This window comes from Denticeps clupeoides, chromosome 8 (genome assembly GCF_900700375.1).
Source record: "Denticeps clupeoides chromosome 8, fDenClu1.1, whole genome shotgun sequence".
In the NCBI taxonomy this organism is placed as follows: Eukaryota; Metazoa; Chordata; class Actinopteri; order Clupeiformes; family Denticipitidae; genus Denticeps; species Denticeps clupeoides.
In genome coordinates, this window is record NC_041714.1 from 4,257,661 (window position 1) to 4,268,895 (window position 11,235).

The 11,235-nt window shown below is 44.0% G+C and overlaps 1 protein-coding gene across 14 annotated transcripts in view; it reads left to right on the plus strand.

Moving 5' to 3' along the window:
• The first annotated feature begins 2,176 nt into the window (after positions 1–2,176).
• tacc2 (transforming, acidic coiled-coil containing protein 2) overlaps positions 2,177–11,235 on the plus strand; it is a 51,835-nt gene continuing 42,776 nt past the window's right edge. For 7 of the 14 annotated variants that reach the window (XM_028988508.1, XM_028988510.1, XM_028988512.1 and 4 more), the window contains exon 1: positions 2,177–2,406. In XM_028988508.1, coding sequence (XP_028844341.1) covers positions 2,296–2,406 — 111 coding nt within the window. In that variant the 5' untranslated portion in view covers positions 2,177–2,295. Of the gene's footprint in view, positions 2,407–3,916; positions 4,046–7,343; positions 7,388–7,566; positions 7,655–8,691; positions 8,764–9,438; positions 9,590–9,676; positions 9,924–11,235 lie in introns of those variants that run through there. The other 7 variants (XM_028988509.1, XM_028988513.1, XM_028988516.1 and 4 more) reach the window with 7 other exon arrangements.

Genomic DNA, 11,235 nt, shown 5'->3' on the forward strand with positions numbered 1-11,235 from the left:
TAAGTTTTCAATGTTGTAGCACACAGTTCATAAGAAAGTGACCCTTACGCTCTGGGACACCACTCAAGCAAAAACCACAAATCCTATTGGCCGTTTTCTGTTGTAGCCATTCACTACTGGCCAAGCCCCGAAGAGGGTGTATGAGTGCCCATATGTCGACAGGCTGCAGGATCCGGGATTAACCGGGTTCTACTTTGATCTGAATGAGACCTGAGTCCTCAAGTCCTCAGCTACACAAAACATTCATATATCCCTGCAGAGTGCACAACAAATAGTCAGAAAAGAAAGTTGGGCGCACGTAGGTAAGTGCGACCTCTTGTATTGCATTAGGCTTTTTCTGTTTCTCATTTTAATTTGTTTCTTTTTTTCCTTTCTGTAAAATAAATTGCATGCATACATACATGCTTGCATTCTTTCATTCTTTTTGAAAACGTATAAGTAGTTTCTGATTGGTGTTAATCAGTTTTGGGCATGTTACTTAAAAAAGTAATTAGTTGTGGTTAGTTACTAACTAGTTAGTAATTGAGTTACAGCATTATAAAAGAAAAGTAACTTAAAATGTTCAAGTATACAAAAAAATGTGAATGGCGTGGCTCCTTCTCCTCCTTCTCCTTTACTAGCCGCATCTGGGTTTGAGCTGCTGTGAACTTCCATATTCTTGGCCTCTAGTTTTGAACACAATGTATATTTAACATACATTCTTACCTTCATTTCAACAAGGGAAAAGTAATGTCATTATTTCCACTTTAAAATGCAATTTTGAACTCTTCATTGCTGTGTCTCTCATGCGTGTTTGTGTAAAGACCCACCCACCTCTGGTGAGCTTACCATGTATTTTAACTCAACTTTAGCCCCATCATCAGTGTCTCGACCCTCACCAAATGATAGAGAAAAGCTTCGTCATGGCTCTTGCTGAGAGCTGCTTAATTAGAGTAACACACTGCATGTTATTATCAGTTAACGCCATTATTCCCATCACAATAAACAATACTTCAATATTCAATATTTCTTCCTCACTATGAAGTTATGGCACGAATCATAAACTAATGCTGATGTCATATATTGATACATTCCTACCAGCCACTATTATATGGTTAGAGTGGTGAAATATGACTCTAATCATGAACAACTGCCGCTGATTGGCCGTTCGTGATTAGGGTCCTATTAAAAGAAAAGAGATGGCAGCAGAATGATGTTGCTGCATTAATGTGGACACTGTCATGACCCGGTCCGGAAGGGGTTACAGGATCTGGACCGGAGTTTCACGTTAGTCATGTGTTAGGTTCCCTCATCGTTTTCTCCTGTGTCTAATGTATAAAGCTGCCCTGTTCGTTTCTGTTCGCCGTCTTTGTTAAGTGTTACACGTTCACCATGTTACCGGATATCTACCCTGTCCTGTTCCTCAAACATTAAACCCCGGTTTCGTAACGTCGTGCAAATGCATCCTTCTTCCTCGTCTTCCTTGTCATCATCTCCGTTCACCTGCCACCATGGTTGTGACAGACACCTACCTAAACCGTGTGTTTTGTGTGACTTAGGGTTTGTTTTTTGTTCATTCCTTTTTCTGTTCCTTTTTGATTTATAATAAATCACTTTTTGTTCTACAATGTCCGGTTTCTGCGCATTCATCACTCCCACACCCCAAGACGTGACATATTTATTTTATGAATCCTCTAATTAAGTCAGAAATTCAAAATGAATACCAGGTTTTTATAAACCAATAACCATATAGTGTAGTTTTACTAAAGAGTGTGGATTTTTGAAAACAAATTACATGTTGTTGTAGTTTTTTGAAGTATTACAGCATCTCCATTATGATATGCGGATGGCAATTGCAGTTGCATGTCCGCACAATTTATTTCGTACTGATGTTTTTATTGCACCTCAGTACTTCCAAATCTCTAATAATATATATCTAATTTATAATGTAGAACATTCTGTAAATAGAATTATAAGAATTGGAAGTCTTGACTGGTATTTTTTTTGTCTTTCTGCGGCTCATTTATTTTCTCCTCCTTTTCTGCTCCCGTTGTGTGCACGACTGAATCTGCCTGAGCCGTCATTGTGCATTTATTTCATATCTGCATTTAGGCTTTTTATAGAATTCCAGCATTATATAAGTCCACAATGTATGTCATATTCCTTCCTTGGGCAGTTGAAGTAGGAGAGTCTTTATACTCACTCTTTCTCTCGCTCTATCTCTCTCACACACACACACACACATGCACACTCACGCTCGTTTGCTCTCACACTCCACCGAAAGCGGCTCTGAGATGTCATGCCTCTGTAGTGGCGATGCAGTTCTGCAGGGAGTACTTCTGCCAGCCCTGTAGCACCGCAGTCACATCGCCAGAGGAGGACATGGAATATGGGATGGGGAGCTGCATCGGAGTCGCACGCAGCCAGGTAACCACGGAGCCAGTGAGGAGAGGCGAGGAGAGGCGGCGCGGCGGCAAGCTCTTCTGAGGAGATGAGGCTGGAGAGAACAGAAAGCGGTGGGGAGACGCAGGGCTGAGGAGCGGTGCCTGTGCAGAGGGAAGGAGAGGAGAATGGGAGCGTGATGGAGGGATGGGGCTGACGTCAGGAATGAGAGCGTTTCGCGCTGTCGGCTCCAGCAGCAGGCCACTAGCAGGATCAGAGAGGGAGATGGAGTGGGGGAGGGAGTTGCTTTAGAATGGTGGAGGGGAGACTTGTCTATGGCAGCCTCAGCTGACTGTATTTATGCATGTGTGACAAGGTGTTTTGAAATATATTAATATGCATGGGCAGCTTCTCGCAATGATTGGTTACACCTTGTTGCTATGAGATGGCTGATCATCACGTTGCCAGAACAAGCTCCACACTCCACAGTGATGCATGCCAGGAAGATTTTAGCTGGGGGAGGTGTCATATACTTTCCAGCCATTAGCAGTCAATCAACCACTTGTCTTTGAGTCGACAACCATTAGTTACTGGGCGTGTTGCATTCGTTTCATGCCATGTAAAGGTCAGGCTTGATGGTTTTCGGTGTCTTGCAGCATTGCAGTAACAGTGGAGCTTGGTTAGTGCGATTCTGTTGGGTGGGAGGATTGCACGGTGATGCCTACACGAAATGGAGCATGGGGGTTAAGTGGGAAGTCCCCCCTGACCTATTATAATGTCATTTGTTTGTGCGAGTTTAGCCTTGTAGGCATTTCTTAAGAATGTGTTATGTGGAGGTAGTACGACAAGGTCTGAAATATTAATTAGATTAAGCAAATAAATCAATATATTTACAGACAAACAACTTAGAATTTTTTTAAATGCATAAAGGACACACATGATACATAAAATATATAAAATAATACATAATGAAGATTAAATACAGATTAATAAAATGTATATGCTTATATGCACAAACTAAAATTTTCAGCATTTGACCTTTTTCCCACACTGTAAAAGGAAAACACTCTCTTGGTTTATTGACTTTATGCCAATGCTAAAATATTAGGTGTGACAGATGACAGTGTACATACTTAATTTCACTGACTTAATTTAATGAATAAATATACATGCGTAGCTCATATTTTTGCAAAAATAGTGCACTTCAGAAGGATCTCTTGTTCTGTCCTTGGGGACATGTAAAATGTAGACACCAGATGTGTGAGAGAAAGCGACAGTTAATGCCACGAGGGTGTAGTGACAGGTCCAAACCCACCGGCCACGATGTTGCGGTGTCAGCCTCTGAGCGCTTGTCACCCTGGGCCTGGCCTGAGTGTTTGTTCACAGTGTTACCCAGGGTCCCACCATGACTGCAGTCTTTCTCGTGGCATCAGCACATGTGCTTCCTCAGTTGACCCCCACCCCCCGCTAGCTGTCCATACCTAGGATGACACTGGTTGCCCCCCCTTCTCTGCCTTGCTCACCCTCCCTGTTCCGCTCAGAGATGGGAACAAATATAGCAGCGTTCTGTTCTGTCTTCCTCAGACGAGTGGCACTGGTGGATCTAGCACAGTCGTGTCTTTAAGCGCTTTTTAAGAATCCAAGATTGGGCTTTTAGCAGCTGACGGCTTACCTGTAGGAGCGGGTGAGTGCTTTTCTTCTGCCTTTTCGTCATGTTGACCATGCAGATGAGTCCTATGGTAGTGTCTGCAGTTCTCCAACGGCCCCGCCCGGTTGCTGTAGATGAGCTGATCAATGAGATCCATAATTTATGCGACTGTGTGAAAAAGCATCCATCGTCTGAGCACAGGCTTTGTGGAATACATGGCGTGGACAAGGCTTTTGGCCCTCTTATCTGGTCATCATATCTTCGGTTCCAGCTCTGGCTTTGCTGACTAGAATAAACAAACCCTGGCAGAAGATCAGCAACTGTGCTGAGTATTGTTCAGTCAGACAAACACGGAGCAGAGAAACACAACCAATGATGATGATGCTGCTGCTTTAACTGTTACAGCGAGGTTTTCACCCCATAACAAACACGGGCAGATTCTCTCTGCTGTCCTCCAGTCCAGTCTGGTGGTGGCTGCCGCAACCTTTATTATTTGAGTGATTTTCTATTTTGACAAACACAAGCACATGACTGTGTGTTGCAGGAGGAAAGACAGAAATACATTTTGATGATTTGTCACGCCGGGAAGGTGGGAGTACAGATCTATTTATAAAGAGTTTCATTTTCAGGTCACTGCTTCTTGGCAAAACTTGCAGCCCACCAGAATGTCTAGTCATATGAGAGCATGAACACGCTGTCCGAGACGGGCATGGGGCTTTCAGCCGGGGTTAGGCAGCCATGTAAATCAAAACATGAAAAATGCTGAAAGGTTTTACCTTTCTTTCCATCTGTATTAATTTCATGTTGTGGAAATGGCGGTTTTGTAATATTGATTCTCTGAAAATGATACGCCTTTGCCTCAAAGACTTGTCACTGTTTAACCTTTATATGCAACTTAACAATAAGTTCATTTTAAGAAATGTATTTTAACCACCCAGTTAAGTAATTAAGTTAGTACATGCATTACATTTGCATTTGTCAGTTGCTGGGTTAGGGCCACCCAGTGGTTACCCAGAGTTCAAATCTAGCCTCTACCTTTGTGTATGTGGAGTTTGCAGGTTCTCCCAGTGTTGGAGTGGGTTTCCTCTCACCTATCAAAGGCATGTACAATAGGTGTGAGTGTGTGAGTGAATGGTGTGTGTGTGTGTGTGTGTGTGTGAGAGTGTATTTATTTGCTTTGTGGTGGGCTGGTGTCCTGCCCTGGGTGAGTCTCCGCCCTGCACCTTATTGGGAGAAAGCAGTTATGGAAAGTGATAGCAAGAGTTGGTTACCATTATATACTTTAAAGGTCAATTAATAAATATCTATGTACAATTTTACAAATATTCTAAACAAAGCAATTCAGATGAAACAGTCACAAGATGCACAATTTTGCACAAAATGCACAATGTGCTTTATAATTTCCTGTTTATGTATGTTAAAATCTGAACACATCATATATAAATGTTTTTATTTATGAAAATATGCAAAAAATGTTTAAGGAAGTCAAGTTCTGAATAAACCTGAGGCAAATGGCCAAATAGAACGATTTTTGGTTAAAACCATTGCCGGGATGTATGCCACCATGCAATACCAATTTTTGACTCGAAAACTATTCGAATTGCTTGAACTCTCTTTGTGATATATATTGCCTTTACGGTACACTTGTACCATAAAGGCAATGCATGTATTTATGTAACTTTTAATATTACTTAAAATGCAAGACTTTTGTTAACATGCCATTTTTAGGCATGTTAACATGCCATAGTGTTATCTGTGCCGTCCTTGACAATTAAAAAAGAGGGGATGAATACAGTAGACAGTAGGTTTAGGTGGCAAATAATTAGTTGTTGTTTTTAATGCTGCAGACAGACTGACCTTGAAGATTTACTTTGCCGTAATCTCTTCCGCGCCGCCATCTCCACTCACAGACGGAGCTGCACTCCTGAATACTGACAGCACAATCTGGCACCTGATGGGTGCTGATAGGATTAGCCCACTGGGATTACCCTTTTGCCTCAGGCACTAGATCAGTTGCCCAATCATAAATATTCCTGCATTGTCTCATGGATTTTGGGACTCCTCAAAAGTGTTCAGGCTGATCCAGATGGGTCATTTGCGTTGATGTCATGTCACGTCAGCTGACCCCTGGTTACGCGGGCGGTGTGTGGGTTTTGGAGTCTGGAGTCAATCCAGAATGTGGTGTTGGGGAAACACTTTAGCTCTTGGCCTGTTGCTGTGGCACAGGATCTGAGAGCAGGCCGGATGATGAATGGGGTTTATGTTAACGGTGTGGAGAGATCTGGCAGTGGCCTGTGTGTGTGTGTGTGTGTGTGTGTGTGTGTGTGTGTGTGCATGTAGAGTGTGAGAGAGACAGAGTGACCAAGTTTGTTTAAAAATGGATGTTTCTTCCCATCCACCACTTGCTTCATGGACTTTTTAAAGGGAGTTACAGTATACATTTGGGACCTAATAAATGTGTTTCACACACACACACAAACGCATACACATACACACACAGGCCATGAGACGCCTTCCAGATGTGCAGTTTGCCTTGCTAATGATTTAGCATACAATCTTTCATGTACAAACACTCACACACGTCCCTCTCACTCTCGCTCTTTTTCTTCCTCCCCTTAGTTTCCTACTCTTTCTCATGTGTGGTTTTCGCCTGTTAGCCGACATAGAAGTTTCCACTAGCGGCTTTTGATTTGAGGTCTGCTCAGCTACCAAAAGCGGATTTCCATGTGTGAGAAAGAGACCCTGAGAACTCCGGTTTGAAGCTACATGAGCCATTCAAGTTTGAGATATCTGTGTACACTTGGAGTAAAAGTTGACTACTCTGCCCATGTTGTAGCAGATATTCAATCGGAGTTTAGAACCTACTGACTATACAGCCAGGCCAATCATTTAAAGTTGGGATTCTGGCTTCAGAGAACTGGATGGAGTCCAGATGGTGTTTTACGTTCCTTCACGTCTCCACCCGGTTCCACTGGACCAGCTGCCATTTGCCTGCTATTTTTAACTGTCCAATTTGTTGCTTTTGCTGCATGCTTCAGATTTTAAAGCCTACTGATAGTCATGGATGCTGGATGTTGATATCTTTCTCACAGTGTTGGATAATGGGATACAAGAAGGCCACAGTTAGCCTTCTTCCATTAACTGCGTGCGTTCCTTCATGCAGAAATGATGCCAGAATAAAAGTCCCCGAAGTGACCTTTAGAATCCATGCTTTTGGTGCCCCATTCAGTGTACTGTTCCTCAGGCATGTTGTGTGCGTGGGTGGTGCTTGATGCGGCTCTGACCTCCACTGTTCAACTTTGCTCAAAATGACGTCTTTCCCTCTTTCCTCCAGATCCTCGGTTTGTTTCAAGAAGAGAGCTGCCTTGCAAGCTCTAAGTAAGAGAACTTTTGCACAACACACATACTCACAAAAACCTGTAACCTGAAGTTCAAAGAAGCTCAGCCTTTCTAGGCTTGAGGGTAGTGGCTGGGATTGTTAAACCCTGAGGTCTCACCAGTCTCTCTCTTTCTCTCTTCTTTTTATCCGTGCTGTTATGGTGGGTGGGGGTCTACAGCAGGCTGACGTGAGGTCAGCTCAGTGGCTGCGACCTCCCGAGCCCTCGCTACTGCATGGGCAATGAGAACAGCTCTCCAGAGATGGCGGTAAGGTTGGGGGAGCAGTGCTAAGACAGTTTGCTTCTGACCTCTTTCCCAACTTTCGCACCACTTTTCACACAATGCACTGGAACTGGCTCAAACCATCGCCGGCTGGCCAAAACTAAACCCTAATTCTTGTTTTTGCCTTATTACCTGCTCTTGCTAGTCATGATGAGAATTTTCTTAAACTGATATGTTCTCATTTTTCTGTGCCAAGCTGTGTTTGAGGCTCTAGTAGCATGTTGAAGGAGTTTGCGGACTAAACCGGTTCTGGTTGTATTGGTGGTTGTATTATTGATTGTGAGCTGTGTATGGGGTTTGTCATTTTTATTAGCTGTTAGCACTGACTTACTGCATGGGAACACTGCAAAATAGACTTCATTAGAGACGCATATTGCCATTCAAAAGTTAAGTTTTTTTTCCTCTTAAAACATAAAATTGAGCAAAAATTCCATTCCGACATTTGTAAGTGATGGTGGAAGTTGTGGTAAATGAATGGAATATCTGCATAAATGTTGAGATGACCATTATTATCAAAAAGTTTGTCTTGTGTTGCAATAGAATTCTGTGTTCACTAATGCAATTCTGTTGATTTAAAAAAGTTGATTAATTATTAGAAAACAATTTAATTACTTAAAGAAGCAATAAAACTCACTAAATGGATGGGAATCATCAGTAAATGTGGATTCTAACTCAAAGACAGTTTCTTATTTATTTATTTCCTATTTAATGTCGTTTCATGATGTCATTAATGAAAAAAACCATATATGTCCAGCACTTCTGAACAGTAGTGTATGTGTAGTTTTATTCAGCTAGGAAAATGTCCATTATCTTATGAATCACACTATTTTCCCCTGCCATTGAAGGAACTGTGCTGTGTGCAGCCCAAAAGGATGGAATTCTGAGTTTTAGATTAATTAAAACATTTAAATGGATTCAAGTTCACTTTTGTTGGACCACAAGCTGCCCTGCAGCCCTGCTCTTCTACCCGCCTGCATTTCTGCCCACGGCTCTTGGTGGTGATGCGCATCTTCCTCTCTCAGCCACAGGGGGGCATCTCTGACAGTGTGGGGCTCTTCCCCCCTCAAGCACCCCAGTCTCAACCTCGTCATCAGGTACCGTTTTGAGGTGTACGATGGCATGTTTGTGCAGGTAAAATACTAATAAGTATTATAGGTGGAAACACACACACTTTTGTGAGGACGGATGTCGGGGTTTCATCATGGCTAGAGTTGTCTGAGGGGAACATGTGGCTGTTTCAACAATACAGGCTCCTCAATGAGGGTTTAAATTTTTAAAACGGGGGAGGGGATTATGATTTGGATCATGGTTTTTGCTTTTCTGCTCATATTGGGTGAGTTTGTCTTTGTGTTACTGGGTCACAGCAGCAGCCAAAGTGTGTGAAACCAGATACCCTCTTAGGAGGACGCTCTGTGGGCGACCTTTGGCCCGATTCCCAGCATTCACCTGCAGTGAGACTGTTAGAGCGCAGCCTTCGGTCCCACGACAGGAGGGAGACATAGTGGCCGTGAGACGGATCGGGAGGGAAAGAGGGGAGGGAAAGACCGGGCAAGGGGGAGGGGACTGACGCTGAGCGTTGTGTGGAAAGATCTTGCAAGGAGGAGGGAGCTCCAGTACCAGAGCGTCCCACAGCGAGACAGACGCGCGCAGAATCTCTGGATCTGCCAGACGCCACCGCTGCCCCGGCAAGGGCATGGAAGTGTAGCAGGAGGGCAACACCAGCGCCAGGAGGGAGGGAGGGAGGGAGGGAGCCCGCTGAGTCAGGATCCTGGGGAGGAGCAGCAGCAGCAGCAGCAGCAGCAGCATGTGTTTCAGCATGTTCAGGCCACTGAGGTGGATCACAACACCGAGCCGTGCGCTGGCTTCCTCTCTCTGAGCGTCACGTCGCTGCGGTGACGCCGAGGCGTGTGTGTTCCTGAGGTGAGTGTTTGAGCAGTGTGTGGGTTGCAGGCCCGGAGAATGTGTCCGTGTGAGTGTGCCTTTTTCTCCTTCCCTCCTCTCCTCGGCTGGATAAACATATCACCGAGGTGCATAAGTACAGGGCGTACCATGTCAACTCTGGGCTGCGGTTGCTACGCAGCTGTGTTTGGGGACACGGCGTGTTCACGTGTGACGGTGCCGCAGCGTTAGAGCCAGCACATGACTGGGTGGCCTCCGAGGGTCTCAGAGAGAGCCACGCTACTTGGGGTGACCCACGAGACTAATCTGCAGGTCGTGACAGGAAACAGGAAACCGTGCGAGAACTGAGGCACAGGTATGTACGGCGCTGCTGTATTTAAAAGAAAAAGAGCCCGAATTACGAGAACGATAAAGCATGAAAAGTCGAGTCGGATGAGTCTCAGAAGTGTGCTGCTGGGCCGGAGCTCAGCTGTGTTTGCTGTGGCGGAGGCTTTTAATGACCTTTTATTCTCCTTCGGAGCTTTATGTGTTGAATGAGGTAAAAAGTCATCAAAGTCAGCAGTGACAATGAATTCAAACGCCACCCCTGACAACACAAAAAGACAAAAGCAGAGCGAAAAGGAAACGATATATAGAGAACAGACGTGAATGGCGGCGATGTCTTGAGTCTGGGGTCTTTTTTCTCATTTGTTTCTACTTTTTATTGCAGTTTAGGGCTCTGTGGAATGTGTGTTTTTGAAGGAGTCTGGGATTTTCAGGCCAGTTGCCACAAATGCTCTTTCACACGTGAGTGTAAATGTAGTGGGTCTTTGAGCCGAAAGAGGTCAGCCGGCCTCGGCATTGTTATGCAGGGGTGCACAGGTGCTGAGAGAGGGGGTCCGCCCGAGCCAGCGGCATTGTGGGAGCATTTTCAGGTGGAAACAGGAGGTTTCTCTGTCCTTGAGAAGCATCTGCTGCTTATGGCTTTGCCACAACAAAATGATATTTTCACACCCACAATATGATCAAATTACTATCTAAAAATGATACTCCATTAAAGGTATTTTTTATTGTTAATGGAGGAAATTACATCATCATCATCATCATCATAAGTATGCTCTGGTGTTAATGTCAGCTAAGAACCACCGTGGATCACATTTTGTTTTTGTGGATCGCTCGCGCTCAATGTTTTTGGAAATCTTTTGATGATACAGAACACTACAGTTTTTGACTTGTGACTGTGGTTTAGTGACCTCGTCCATAAACCTGGTCCAGCATGACCTTGTTTCTCTTCCACTACTGTGTGTTCATAATGTGTGTGGTTTGCTCCTGAATGCTCCTCTGTATGTGCACGAGTGCACACTCCTTTCTTTTGACCTTGTTCATACGTGTCTGCGTGTATGAATATTTCACACGCGTGTGAATATTTGGAGATCACAAGACCCAGTCTTAGTTGGTTGCGGTGAAAAGAATTCTTGAGTGCTTTGCTGTAAGGTGGCATAATGTGATTGTGCTCTGAGTAAGGGTTGAGTAATGTGAGATTGCCCCATGTGGTGGTGGGCCTGTAATGTAACACCCTCAATCTGGGAATCAATGAAGGGGACACAGCTGATGCCTTTTTAGCCATTAGTCTTTTAAAGCACTGATTTATTTTCCTCATGCAAAATTTAATATTTAATTTTTTTTAA